Source organism: Alligator mississippiensis, chromosome 2, assembly GCF_030867095.1.
Source record: "Alligator mississippiensis isolate rAllMis1 chromosome 2, rAllMis1, whole genome shotgun sequence".
Classification (NCBI taxonomy): domain Eukaryota; kingdom Metazoa; phylum Chordata; order Crocodylia; family Alligatoridae; genus Alligator; species Alligator mississippiensis.
In genome coordinates, this window is record NC_081825.1 from 101,301,397 (window position 1) to 101,316,607 (window position 15,211).

The window sequence follows — 15,211 nt, forward strand, 5'->3', positions numbered from 1 at the left end:
ATCCCTTCTGATTTTAGAAGCTAAGCAGTTCTGCACTTGGTTAGAACTTGCATGGGAGATAATGTCAGAATCACAGGGGTTGTGGGTAGAAACTAAGAGGTCACTGTTGAATGCCTGGTGAATACTAGACTATAAACCAGTTGACTAGCAGGTTTTGTTCAGCCCTATTTTCACTGTTGAGCTGATCAATAGGAATGTGGAAAGGGAAATTTGGGTTTAAAGTCTCGAACTTTAAACATGAAAATGTATGAACATGCGGAAGGGTAATTGCACTGTTGGTGAGAATGTGGTAAGCTTTAAGGGACAGCATCCTTGAGTCTCAGTCTTGTTTCGTTGTTTTTGTTGGCTAATTTGCTGGGGTAGGAAGGTGCAACTCCATTTAAGTCGCTAGTTGAATTTTATTGCATCAGGATTGAGTTTAGCCACATGATCCTAGATGGAGCTGCTTCTCTGCCTTTGTAACTAGAAGGGAAGTATAGTGATGTAATAAAGAGACTGATTTGAAGGCAGGGTATATTTGAATCCAGGACTCTACTAGAGAAAAAAAAAAGTTGAATTTTTTTTTTAGACTCTCTTTATAAAAAAATGTGCCTATGAATACGTTTTCCTTAATTTTGCAGAGTTTGTTTGAACTGATGGTATCCTAAGAAAGGAAGAAATGTATTACTGAACAAAGATTTAACAATCGCATACAGAGGATAATTCAAAAGGAATAAAAAAGTTAAAATTATGAGAGATTGATAACAGCTTGGAACTGAGTGATAAAGATGGATAATTTCTCTTACGCATGCTTATGTGGAAAAGAAAAGGCAAATAAGCTGCATGTCAACTTTACCAGTTAATTCTCCAGATTTGTTATTTCATATTTGACACTGTGTTCACTTCTTAACTCCATAAAGCAGAGCTTTTAATTTTAATACAAATTTGAAATTTACTGAAGCAGGGATGTCAAACGGCCTGCAGAGGTGGGACATCTGGCTTGTACAGCTTCTCTGTAGGCTGTATTTGGCTCAAGGGGCTCCTCCCTGCAGGTGCTAGAGCGGTGGCAGTGTTAATCCCTGTAGCTGCCAGAGCATCTGCTTCAGCATGGCTCTGGAACCCAGGGAATTAACCCTGTTCACTCCTCGCTCCCTTCCCATGTACCTTACCTGCCACAAAAATTGGGTTTTGTAATTGTTCCTGGTGACAGAAATCAGTGCCAGGAGAAAAGGGCATGGGGAGTGGTAGTGGCATTGATTATATTGGGTATCTGTCCTGAGTAGCAGCTCCAGCAGCCACAGAAGTTAGAGAGCCCAGAGGCAGGTGACAAAGACCATCAAGGGCATGGAGGGCAGGTCCTACAAGAAGAGGCTGACGGAGCTAGGCATTGTCAGCTTGCAGGAAAGGCGCTCAAGAGGGGACATGATAGCAGTCTTCAAAAAGTTGAAGGATGGTCATAAAGAAGAGGGAAAGAACCTTTTCTCTCCTGCTGCAGAGAGGAGGACACAAGTCAATGACTTGAAGTTGTATCAAAGTAAGTTTAGATTGGATATCTGGAAATACTTCTTCACTGTTAGAACAGTGAGGTAGTAGAACAGATTGCCTGGGGAAGTGGTGACTCTCCATCACTGGAGGTGTTCAAGAAGAGGTTGGACAGGCACTGTTGGAGATGATCTAGGCATAGCCATGCTATGTTTTGCTCTGGGTTTTTCCCAGGTTTCTGGGCTTTGCTGGTTTGCCCCCTTCCCTTTCTGCCACATGAGCCTTCCTCAGAGGTGTTAGGTGTTGCATACAGCCAAGATTGTGGACTTTGACTGGGATGTGCCAGTGTTCCTGCTGGGACTTATATTCCTGGCTAGAGGGTCTTGTCTCTCTGCTCAGGGTCAGGCTGATTGCCATATTTGGGGTCGGGAAGGAATTTTACCCCATAGTCATATTTGTACAGACTGTGGGCATTTTTGCCTTCCTTTTTAGCAGGGGACCATGGCTCTCTTAAGTGTATATTGACAACCTTTACAGAAGTAGGACATTGTCTGCCATGGTCCCCCTGCTTTACCTGTGGCAGGCTGGGTGTTAAGTCCTGTGTTGTTTCAGGATTGGCTATGTAGTTTTGCTAAGGAATTAGACTGGGGCTCAGAAGCATTTTTGGGCAGCGCCAAAAAGCTCTCAACCTTGATTTGTAAGATGTTGGCATGCTGGGGTGGATGGTGGGAGAGCTGATTCTTGTTGTGGCAGTGCAGCTGTGACCCCTTCTCTTACTGTCTGCCTTGAGGTATGTGTGCACCTGCTGCTAGCAGCAAGCCGGGCCAGGGCTCCATGGACTCCAGTGCAGCTACTTGCAGTCTTTCCGCTGCCTGTTGCAAGCAGTTTTAACTCCATGACTAGTGGCAGGGACCTGCCTAGAGCCTCGGCTGGCAGTGGCGTGCTGAGTAAAATGGCTTCACGTGTCATGTTCTGGTATGCATGCTCACCCCTGAATTAGACAGTGGACTCTTATGGGATGGTTTGTATAGGGATGATCCTGCCTTTGGCAGGGAGCTGGACTAGCTGATCCCTTGAGGTCTCTTCCAGTCCTACTTCTCTATGATCCTGTGTTATTATTAATGTTTGCTATTCATACAGCAAACAGGAATTGATACTGTTACTTTTTTGTATTTGCCATCTGACCAGAAAAGAAACTAAATTGAGACCTCTCTCTGTTATTATTTTAAAATGCATTTAAGTGTGGAAGAATCATTATCATTTTACAGGTGGCAGGTTTGAGATGTTGATACTTGCAATTATAACAGAACCTACATGTATTCAGGCAGTATTAGGCACTAACTGATTTGCCCAAAGTCATTCTGGAAATAAGTGTCAAGTCTAGGAGCAGTGCTAGAGTTCCCTGATTCCTACTTCAAGACTTCTGTCGTAGTGATCTTTCTCTAGTAATTATGACAAATAACAGTGAATTTTTTTAGAAGCAGAGACCCTGGATTGACTTTCCACTAGCACAGCGTGTGAAACGCTAATTCATTTTAGGGTGCTAGGCCAGTATTGCCTCACTAGGAATATATACTGGATTCTGGACTCTCTCTCAGATTTCATTGGTGCTCATTTAATTATGTTTGTTTTCTCTGGTTCTTTGGCACTTTGAAAATCTTGCTTCTTGGCAGGGGATGGACAGAGAGAGATTTCTGTGCACTGCCTATGATTTTAATGCCAAAACACAGCAATAAGAATCCTTTGCTCATGAGTATTAGGATGGGATAACTATCCCTCTGAAAGGTGACAACAACATGATACATTGATGTCTTTTGACATTATTTGTATTTATTGTGGTATTGTTAAAAACAAGATGAAGATTGCATAACAATCCCTTCCATCTGAGTATTAAATATGAGATGCATGCCACTTAATGTTCGGCGATGCTTCAGTGGATGAGGATTTCAATACAGGCTTCCAGTGTTCTTTCTACAGCTTCCTACTTATTGTTCCATCTTGTCAAGAGGAAGAATAATTTGTCATTTGAAATTATTCCTGTCTTGGTTGTGCATATGTACAGTAGCTCTTTCTTTAGGTAGGAGGGTAAATTTTGTAAAAATTGCTGTTCCATTAAGGGAAACACTTGGGATAGTGCTTAATGAATAGTAATCAGTGGCATAATGGCATAATACCCGGTTTGGATGAGGCATTCAGTGGGATTCCCTAGAAGTCTGGTACTGTTTAATAGAGTACCCCTGGCTTGCTCAACCCCCTGGCTTGCAGGCCAGATCCAGCCCCCAGCACCATGTTATCGGGCCTGTAGGCTTCCCTATGGAGGCTGAAAATTTGGCAGCAGGGGAGTGGTACAATCTCTCTGCTGCCAGTTTCTGACCTTGTGGGGAGCCCTGGGCCCTCTGTGTTAGACTGGGTGCTCAGGGCCCAATTCCAGCACTTAGGGCTAGGAGGGAGTGGCACTGGGCCCCAGGACCTGATCCCAGTTTGTGGAGCCCCAGAATCCAATCCTGGCATGTGGGGCCGGGCAGGGATGATGTTACTCCCCAGGGTCTGATCCTGACATATAGGGTTGGGATGGATTTGCGTGGAGCCTGATCCCAGCCTAGAGGACAGGATGGCAACCAGTGTTCAGTGCCAGGTCCCAATCCTGGTGCTTGGAGCTGGTGTGGGGCCTAATCCTGGCCTGAGGGTGCTTGGGGCCCTATTTGGGCAAACAATCCTGGGAAGTGGCAAATTGAGGCCTGATCTGGGTGCACAGGGCTTGATCCAGTTTGTGGTCTGGCCTCAAGCCATTAATCTGTCCTGCAGCGCCAAAAGCTTGAGCGCCACTGGTTTAATATCCTCATTTACAGTTTGTAGGATGGGTTTATGTGCCTACTTAGCAAATCCAAGTCCAATTTGACAGAACAATTGTGTGCATAAATCAAGGCTGAAGAATGACTGGCTAGGCTACAGCGCTGCAGAACAGGACCCTGAGGGGTAACAGTGGATCATAAACTGAATATGCAGCAGCAGTGTGCTCATGCTGTGGAAAAAGCTAACAGCATCCTTGGTTGTATTAACAGGAGTGTCACTTGCAAGTCAAAAGAAGTGATCCTTCCACTCTATTCAGCACTGGTGAAGCCTCATGTGAAGTACTGTGTCCAGTTTTGGCCTCATATTTTAGTAAAAATGTGGACAGATTAGAAAGAAAAATAGATTTGAAAGCAGAGAGCAGCCAAAATGATTAGATGCCTTTGTTACAAGGAAAGGTTGAAAGCACTAGGGTTATTTAGCTCAGACAAGAGAAAGTTGAGGGGGATTTGATAATAGTGTTCAAATACCTGAAGATTATTATAAAGAGGATGAAGATTATTCTCTGTGGCTGCAAGGGACAGGATTTAGCGCAGTGGTCTTAAATGGCAGCAGGGAAAATTTTGGTTGGGTATTAGGAAGAACTGTCTGACTGTGAGGTTGGTTAATCATTGGACAAGGCTACTTGAGAGTTTTGTGTGTTTAGTCTCCATCCTTGGAAACTTTTAAGGGCTGATTAGACAAACATGGATGGTCCTGCTTTGAGCATGGGGTTGGACTGGATGACCTCCTGAAGTCACTTCCAGCTCTGTGTTTCCTCTGATTATAGTAGTAAATGTGAGCTTCCTGCTCATGGCAGTTTTTTCTAAAAAGGAGAAAGGGTAGGAGGTGGGAAACAGGTAATAAGAAATGAAGGATGTGGAAATGGGGATGAAAGTGAGAAGTGGAAGGTAAAAATAGTAGTGCAGAACAGTGGTGCCCAGCTCACCAGGCTCCATGGGCTGGATCTGGAGCAAGGAGCTATCTTCTTGCCCTGTGGCTCCTAGACTTCTGGCAGCCACTGCTCCTCCCACTACCAGACTTTCAGCACTTAGGGCCAGATGACACAACCCTATGCTCCAGACCCAGCCAATGCAGCTCCCAACGGGTCTAGAAATGTGGCAGGATGAACGGTGGCAGTGTTTAACTTTTGTAGCTCCAGGTGACACAGCAGTTATTGTTGTTTCCACTCACTGTCCTGCTAAATACTGCAGTCTGTAGTACACTGCAGAATGGATGATACAGATCTGTGGCCTATCTTGGTGGCCCCTAGTGTAGAAAATATTTATATTTGGGGCTTATTACACCAAGTTTTAAAACATAATGCTTGCAAGCTTAATTTTTGTTTTCTGTTCAGAGGTTGTGTCGCTGCCTGTTATGGAATTATGTGTCAGCAATATTCAAAAACATAAAATTGTCCTAATTTGCAAGGCTTTGCTTACCATTAGGACTGGTCACAAGTTTCTTTTGAATATATTTTGGTAGATGTATGTTTATTTGAACAGTCCTTTTTGTGATTAGTGTATGTTTTCAATAACAGTGCTTTGATTTATTTTATGTCCAAGCTGAAAATTTTTTTTCTGCACACTAAATATTTTATTCTTGGGAATGCTGCTGTGGTGCCTGATGGAAGATGTTCAGTTTGCTCGCATACCCTTTTTCCTGTATGGCCGGAGCTTTCCAGCAGGGCTAATTTCTTCTATCTCGAGTATCATAGCCAAGACTTCTATGTTGCAGAGACTCCCCTTTTCAAGAAGGGAGAACATGGCACATTTTTGGAATGGTAGTCCAACTAGAAAAGCTTGGCCTGTTAAGGAAAATGGGCATGTGAGACACCAGAGATGTTACTTCCATGAGGCATGTCAAGATTTTCAAAGCATCTACTTCCAAAAAAAATGTAATTCAATATTCTTGTATGCCCCTTGAATTCACATTTTAATATTTTTTGTTCTTATTGGGACTTTTATAACTTTAATTCTTGATTAAAAAAAAAATGTTTTTTTTTAATAGAAAGGATATCATAATCTATCAGGAACCAAATGCTGCCCCTTCATGTGTAACTGAAAATGGCTTTCCTGACAAGGTAAAAATATTTTTTTGAAAAAAATGTAAGAAAGTGTGTCAGCTAAAGTCTTATTACTCAGTACACTGAGTACATCCAGGAATATATATTTTCAATAGCTTTGGGCTTATTAAAATTTAGGGATGTTTCAACTGCCTATACCTTGTAATGAAAATGCAAATAACAGCAACAGAATTAACAGGGTCTGGGTTTGGACTATTCATAGAGCATTAATTCTGAATATTAGAATGAGCCAATATCAATATTTGCTTACACTTGGTACCTGTTCTACTAGGCATTAATATATATTTTTGTTTATTTAATCAGGGTGTAATACAAAGGGTACGTTAAATCTCCCTCTATGGTACATTTCTGTAAACTCAAGTCAAATTCACTTCCACAGTTATATCTCTGTTAGTAATTTTTATTCGATTAGGTCAAGTGAACTTTTACAGAAAACGGTATATTTCCCAATGTCATAATTATGAGGTATTGAAAATTGCAATACATTATATTGGCACACAGTTGCATTAAATATATGCTTTCATAATTTTAAAACAGAGAAAATGACAGTTTTTTAAATGCCCTCTTCTTTCTAGGTATTGCTGTGTTTTTCAAATGGAAATCACTATGACGTTGTTTACCCAATAGAATATGCAGAAAAGGCTGCTCTCTGCCAGTGTAAGTATTGATTTGTTTGGTAGGTTTCATACTGAAACGCATTCTTTCACTAGCATCCTAACAAAAATTTCCATCTATTTCATGCTATTAAGACATTTTTATGTAGTTCTTTTCTTTTGCTTAAAGTGTGGTTGTGTTTAAATTGTAGTATTCAGTATTTGAGGATACAAGTGTCAATCAAGGGTTTGAATTCTAGTAGATCCAAGTGCCTGTAATTGAAGTCTGTGGGAGCTGCAGGTGTTTTGCAGTTTTAAAGATCTTGCCTGTACAGGTTAACTTAAACTGTAATTCCTTTTCTCTTTCAGGAGACATTTCAATGTGTTTTCATGAAAATAACTGTTATAAAGATGATTGCAAATGAAATTTTATGCAACAAAATTGTCACTAGTTTTTTTTTTTTTCTTAGCTGTTCTTTATGAATTACTTTATCATAAAGTATTTGGCACTGATGTGAATAAAATCCTAGAGGAACTACATGCTCCTGATGTGACAGAAGAAAGTAATGGCAGCAGTGAAATATCTTCTGAATCTGAAGCAGATGATAACTACAAGTAAGGGGGATTTAAAAGTTAATAATTAAAATACAAGTGCTTGAGCAGTTCAGTGCTTAGGTTTTCAGTAGAACTTCTGGCAAGAAGGAAAATATTGTGTACTTCTGAAAATAAAGTAGCAGATAAAACCAAGAGAGAACGTAAATGCTTATGAAAATATTACATTAGTAAAAATTCACAAGCCCTAGGCTTGATACGCTGTGCCTGCTCCCTTCTGTGCATGAAGAATCCTTGTGCTGCCACTGTTGCTTGCCTCTTTCTGTCAAAACCATGCAAGGAATTCAGTAGTTTTTCCATCTCAGCATATGGAAAAAAATGTTTTGAGGTATGGGGGATCAGGGTGGCAGGCTCTATTGAATTCTCTACATGTTGAAAACTACGGGAGAAATGTGGTTGAAATGTCCAGGGAAACGAGGCCAAATTCTGATCTCATTTGAATATGTGTAAATAATTAGTAACTCCATGGACTGTGGGGGAGTTGCTTCTGAAGTACATTTGAGAGCAGATTTTAGAAAAGAATATGATTCTGTTTGAGGATCTTGCTCTGTGGAAATGGGAAGCTTTTTGGAAGCATGTCCCATAGTAATTAGGGGAATTGTTAACTTTATGGCTCCTACAAAAATAATACTCTTTAGGGTTTCGATGGAGTCAGTGGACTCATGGGTGTTCTTTGCCTCTCATCTTCATGGGTGTTCTTTGCCTCTCATCTGTTTGCTAACATTTACATGGGTGCTGCAGGATATGTAGATTTAAATGCCTGTTTATTGATCTTAGATGTTTTAATTATCACTGAGGCTTTGACTTACTAATTTGTACTGTATAGTATTGTCACTCAGTTATGGTGCCCATTTATATTTCTCAGTGTTATTCTTGGAGCCATTGCCTCCATGAATTTTTGCAGAAGCCCTGGGGCTTTTGTAACCACAGCAGCATGCCCCCACTTCCTGACAAAATGACAGAAGCCACTCTATGGGGACTTTGTGTTCCAGTGTGGCATTTGAGGTGGAGAATATACTGCAATCTGTAAATCTGGGGTAGGCAGGCTCTGCTCTCTTATTGAGCTGAAAGCCATAAATTGAACTTGTTGAAGGTACCACAAAAAGACCAAATTCTAGGGAAGGGAGGAGCTCCCTCTTTTTCTTAGTTGCAAAAATTACCAGGCAGTTCATCTGGTGGTAACATAGAGTACTTCTGTGAAAGGAGAACAGTTTTTGTAGCCAGAAGGCCAGACAGTGGGAACATGCCCCATTCATTTCTATTCTTGAAACTCCTAATCTTGCTCTGCAGTAATTTTGCACATTATCAGAATTAGAATTCTTATTAGGGGTGTACTGATTAAAGATTTTTTTTTTTTTTTTGGCCAATACTGATGGCCGATTATTAACCAGCCATATTGGCTGACATTGGTCTGGTAGCCAATATGCAGCCCAGCAGCTTGGAGAGCAGTGTCAGATTGGTAAATCTGGGGGGTGGGGCAGATTGAGGCCCCCATAGTGAGGGAGGGAGTGGGGTAGGGCAGGGGCAGGTGCTGCCCAGCTGGGGTGGGGTGGGGTGGGCTACGGGACAGAACCGCAAGTGGCTTGTCTGGGGGATGTGGTGAGGTGCTTTGGGGGATGACTTCGCTGCTGCGCGCACCCTGGGGGAAACACGGGGGGCATATGGCCCTTCCCTTCCCTTCCCTTCCCTTCCCTTCCCTTCCCTTCCCTTCCCTTCCCTTCCCTTCCCTTCCCTTCCCATTTTGTGTGCAGAGCAAGGGCGGGCTGCTTGCTGCAGGTTGGGGGCTGTGCTGGCCTCTTCCTGGCAGCAGGGCTGGGCTGGGGTGCTCTCGGGGTGGGCAGGGGCGGGGTGGATGGCATCGGCACTGGGGGGGGGGCTACGGCAAATTTTTGGGTGGCTGTAGCCCACCCTGTAGACCCCCTCCTAGTGTTGTTGTCTGTCCTTTCCTGCCCCCAGCGCAGCCCTGGCCTAGCCCCCCCCACTAGGAAGAGGCTGACGTAGCCTACAGCCCCAAGCCTGCACCAGGCAGCCCACCCAAGCCCTGTGCACAAATCCGGGGACCACATGCCCCCTGTGTCTCCCCTGGGGTGTACGCAGCGGTGGGAGCTACCCCTCCCCCCATGCACTCCCTGGATGAGCCACCATCCCTCACTTTGCCCTGTCTGCTGGGCAGAGCCTGCCTCAGCCCTCACTCCCTCCATCACCATGGGGGCCTCAATCTGCCCCCACAACACCCTTTCACTCCCCTTTCCCCCCATACACTTACCAGCTCAATGTTGTTCTACAAGCTGCCAGGCTGCACTTCTGGCTTTTGTGCGTGCTGTGTCTGCGTGCATGCATGCGACATTTATCGGTGACACTATCAGTAATACTGATCCAAAAAAAAAAGCCAATTGGCGCTAATGTCATTGTTCCTTTTATCGGTGCTGATCCAATATGGACCGATTATATTGGTGCACCTCTAATTTTTATGAAAGTACACTGGCAAATTCTATCAGATTTATAAAATGGCTAGGGTATGTATTTGGGAGTTATACTAAGATAACCAAACTCATTTTCTGTCACGTGTACAGTGATGAAGAGCTAGTGCAAGCTTGCCTGCCTCAACCCAAATTGTATATAGCTGTTTGTTTTATTTTCTTTGTTAAAAATAAAGTTGTCTTTGAAGTGTATTTTATTAACTGTTTAATTGAAATGAAATATTTTCATAACAAGAGTAAATCTGTTTTAGAGAAACTAAAGTTTTCTTAATAAATGCTATTCTGGGATGCAGAACATTTGGAAACAATCAAACTTGGTTCAAATACTACAGATCTCCCATAAATACTGTAGGAAATATAAAACCCCACTGTTTCCTTTCTGTTGCTGGGAGGCAGACTTCCAAATGGTGGCAGGTGTAGAAAATGAGGGTAAATGAGTGTGGCCTGACTTGATTCAGGCTAGGTAATAAATTTGGGTTGATTTAACATGGCCTTATTTGTTTTTTCAATTGATTTTTGGGGTGTGTTCTCTTAAGACTGATTATTAAAGTTTCAATGAAAGGATTAATTTCTGTGCCAAATTTTTACCAGTGGATGAATAGCTAAATCTAACTCTTAACTGTGCAGTTTTACTTAAAGCTGCTTTTGAATTTTGTTGTGCAAAGAGAATAACTGTCTAATTTAGCATGAAGATTAGGATTATTTTTTGTGTATATTTTGGAGGTATTTTTTATCACAATCTGAGTCCTAATTACATCTTTATGATTTACCTTGTTCTTTACAGAAGTAAGACTGCCGCAGTTAGTGATATGAATGGATTAAAGTCTCGTTCTGGCAGCAAGGTATTTTTATGTTAACATTTTTTTCTTAATTGTAGTTGGCTATATTTTATAAAGATTCATTTTTTTGGAATAACTTAAGTTTCTCATTTTTAAATGTTGTTTAGTAGGAGAAATATATGTAACTCTTAAAAATTATTGTAGTAAAGTTAGCACTTTGGGTGCCTATACACTTGCAGCGTGCTGCTCCAGTGCACTGTAATTACAGCATGTTGGAGCAGCTTCGATTAATCGAGTCTGATGGAATATGGTAGTTACTGCATTCTAGCGTCGCTTGTATCAGTGTCCCGTGCTGAAATATGGTGGCGGGGGACGCTTTAACTGAAGCTCATTGAAGGAGCTTTAGTTAAAGTGCTCCTACCACCATTTTTCAGTGCAGGAATGCTTATACAAATGACGCTCTTGGCATTTTAATTAGAGCGGCTTTAATTAAAGCACTGCCCCAATCCCACTCCTAGACCATGCGTATAAACACCCTTTGTTACTGTGAGTTTCAAGCAAATCCCCTTGAATTTACCTTTCATGCTGTTAATGCTTGGATGCGTTCTCCATTGCTTTGTGTTTCATTTGAAAGTTTGAGTGGTATGATGTTTAGTAAAATGCAATAAGTGTGTGTGTGTGTTCACTTGCTGCTTTGTTCTCTTTTGTGCAGCACCTTAAGACTAATGGAAATCCCACCTCATTTACATTGCCTAGAAAAGTTGTCAAATCGCTCAACCCATCAGTTTATAGAAATGTTGAATATGAAGTTTGGCAACAGTCCAAACGGGGTAAGTTCGCCATATTCGTGCAAGTTGATCATCAGCTCCTAACAAGGTCCCATGAGAGTCAAGACTGCTCTGAGCAGTAGCAGGGGTCTGTCCACGTGGGTCAGCCTGCTGACTCAGAGTCTAAGTGATAGCTTTTAGTTCCCAGATTATTTTTGGAGGAATGTAAAATCAAACTAGACTGTGTTACTTTGCCTAAAGTGTTTTTATTTTTGGTGAGAAGTAATTGTAATTTGGAATTTTACTGGTAATATGTTTACAGATCAGCAAAAACGAGATTTTTCCATTGCTGCTGGCATGCAATATTCAGTTGGAGATAAATGTAAAGTAAGTACTTTTGAATGGTAGCTTTTCTGTCTTCTTTCTGATAAGTCAGTTTTTTTTCTGTGGCTGTTGGTTTAATTGCATTGTCATTAACTGTGTATGTTCTCATTTGTTTATGATGATGCTTTTGAGGAGGCTTCACACAAGAAATACAGACCAGCTCCTACAAATTCAGAAGCAGTTCCTTATTTATATATAGAACTGACTAGTTACAGCTGTACTGTAAGCTTTTTTTTTTTTTTTTATCAGTGACTCCTCTGCGATGTATTGTCCATTGGCTGTAGTCAGTAGTACCTAGCTGAGGTCTCTTAAGTCAAGATCATATACATTTTTTCAATTTGACTCTTGTGTGTGTCCTGGGCAAAAGTGTATTGGTTGAATTAGTTCAAGGGGGTGTACATAAGGATATTGTCTGTAGAAGGTTATCTTGGCATGGGAAGTAAAGTAGTACTGTTCTTGTATACACGTGTTACAGAAAGCCACAGTGAGGGAGGAAGCCTTGTGACCATCTATAAACTCACTAGGGGGGACCAGAAGGGTTTGGGGGAGACCTTGTTTCCCCTAGCGCCCCCCGGGATAACAAGGAATAATGGCCACAGGTTGCTGGAGAGTAGGTTTAGATTAGACATCCATAGGAACTACTTCAGTTAGGGCAGCTAGGGTCTGGAACCAACTTCCAAGGGAAATGGTGCTGGCTCCTACCCTGGGGGTCTTTAAGAAGAGGCTTGATGCCTACCTGGCTGGGGTCACTTGAGCCCAGTTTCCCTCCTGCCCAGGCAGGGGGTTGGGCTTGAAGATCTACAAGGTCCCTTCCGACCCTACTTCTATGACTCTATGAAGCTGCAGTGGCTACAGTTGGCAGTATATAGAAAGAATAATCATGTAAGCCTAGTAGTGTTCAAGTGATGTTCAGATGCTCAGTATGACTTTCTGCTGGTAAGTTAACTAGTTTCAAGATGATGTGTGGCATAGGTCATCTTAGTTCAGACTGCCCCTGGGAATTTTCAGTGTGAGCCACCATTAATTGCTTGTATTAAAGCGGCTGTGCTTTTGCATAGGCCTCTTTGATAAAGAATACCATAATTAGCAATTCAACACTTCAAGATTTTATCTTATGTCTTCTCTTAGTATTTCCTGTAACGCCAAACTGAATTTAGAAACTTGTGAGAGAGGGTCAGCAAGAAAGGATCTCAAGTGTTGGGAAGAGTGCCATGCTGAACGAGAAAGTGGTCTAGGCGATTTTAAACTGCAGCAGGCATTCCAGAGTTGTACAAGTAGTTGTTACGTATCTGGATTCTGTTTAAAGTTAGTAATCTGATTTCTACCAAGCCTGATTATGTGATGTTGCCAGAGCAGTCTACAAATAAAATCAAAGAACTTGTGTTTAATATCACCTAGGTATGAATATGAGGAGCTGCAGGAAAAGCTAATGGTGGTATGTTGAGAATGTTGCACATAATGTCAGTCTATATAGTCACACAGTTTGTTTTTTATTTGTTCTCCCATTTCTGCATCCATATTTTACCTCTTTTTATGGAGTGCAAACTCTTTGGACTAGAGACAGTCAGTCAGCCTTTTCTGTGTTTGCTGATATGAGGCACAGTGGGTCTCTAGATGTTTTGGTTATTACTGTAAGTAATAATGGCCTGCTCATTTCATTTAAACCCTGAATCACATGGGTTCTTACACAACATATTTGTCAGCCATTTTGTAGTATCACAAAGACCTCATTAAAGCATTTTATTTTTGCATCAGTTTAGATTTTTCAGTATAGGCCTGGGCCATAACTGTGATAGGACAGATGACTACTGAATGTGGAAAGCACAGAGAAGTAGCATGCTACTGCTTCAGGTGTAAGGATGTGCCTGTGCTGTAGTGTTAACCTGGTGATTGGTGCTCAGGCTAGGTGTTGGCAACTGCCCTATAAACCCTCATTTGAGGTAGTTTGGATGGAACACTTTGTTGGGGTTTCTCACGCCCTGCTTTATGGTTCTTTGAACTGCAGTAAGATGAGCCGTTCTTACTCTTTCTTAGTGAATTATGGCTTGTGTCCTAGGCACACCTTGAATTCTAGGAAGACACTAGAAAACTATTTAAATGGTTTAGCTTACATCCACACTGTTAAGTGGATAGGTTATGCCAGCTAAAGTAAAAATCTCTTCTCGTGTGTTAGCTGATTTAGCCAAGATTATTGACCAAACTGATTTTTACGTAGATTGGTGCTGGTTTACTGGCAATGCCTGAGAGAGTTCAGATTGATTCTGCAGTGAAGTCATACACAAAAATGATGTGTAAACAAGCAGGGGGAGCCGGTAGCTTTACTTTCAAAGTGTGAGCCATGGTCAAAGTTGGTAAATAAGTTGAGTCACTAGTATGCTACCTTATACTGACACTACACAAATGAAAACTCTTTGACAACCGCTGAGGTAAAAAAGTGACAAGTTGTTAGGTATCCAGAAGAATTGAACTAGTAGAACTTCTTTCTTTTTTTTTTTTCTTTTTCTGCCTCTGTCTACCCCCAGTTTTGTTTTGTTTTTTGTTTACAGAGAGAGAGAATTTAGTTCAGTATTTGTGCTTTGAAGAAAGAGGAAATATAATTCAGTATTCTTCTGTGCTCTCAAAATAGCCAGGACAAACTTGAAGTTGGCATAGAACTGTTAACTTGTATTTCATTATTGATGTTTAGCCCTGTACTAAAACTTGCAATAATCAGGTGAGGAAAGGTTTTTTCCTTTGGAGAAGAATTACTTGTTGAATGATTCATCAGCAATTGATTAGGCTTGAAGTTGACCTAGTTGGATTGATATGGAAGTGAAATGCAAAAGAATAAAGTTGATTCACTCTAGCAAGGTGATATACAACCCATTGCTTTCAAAATCCAGTCAACAGAGTATCAGTCTAGAGATCAGAATTGGGGTGGGGAAGGATTAAAAAGCTGCACTTTGAGAAGGTTATTATGCCTGTCTACCTCATGAGGTATAAGGTATATTTGAATGTAGAAGTTAGCTTCATGTTAAAGTAGGGGGGAAGCCTACTAGCCACTGGAAAACAGAATGCACTTCGAAGGATGTAAACACCATCTAATTCTACTAGTGGACAGGAATGGGAAATGGAGAGTCCAGTGAAGAAAGGTGCTCTATAATCTGAAGAAACTGGACAACAAGTGTTTCATAAGGTCAACACATCTAAGGGCAGCTCATCACCATCCTTGCCTATCTTG

At 41.6% G+C, this 15,211-nt stretch overlaps 1 protein-coding gene across 4 annotated transcripts in view; it reads left to right on the forward strand.

Moving 5' to 3' along the window:
- The window catches only part of OTUD4 (OTU deubiquitinase 4), a 62,390-nt gene that overhangs the window by 18,430 nt on the left and 28,749 nt on the right, over positions 1–15,211 (forward strand). For all 4 annotated transcript variants that reach the window (XM_059722010.1, XM_019495543.2, XM_014608568.3 and 1 more), the window contains 6 exons: positions 6,301–6,373; positions 6,952–7,033; positions 7,440–7,584; positions 10,846–10,903; positions 11,553–11,670; positions 11,930–11,994. In XM_059722010.1, the coding sequence (XP_059577993.1) occupies positions 6,301–6,373; positions 6,952–7,033; positions 7,440–7,584; positions 10,846–10,903; positions 11,553–11,670; positions 11,930–11,994 (541 nt within the window). The remainder of the gene's footprint in view (positions 1–6,300; positions 6,374–6,951; positions 7,034–7,439; positions 7,585–10,845; positions 10,904–11,552; positions 11,671–11,929; positions 11,995–15,211) is intronic.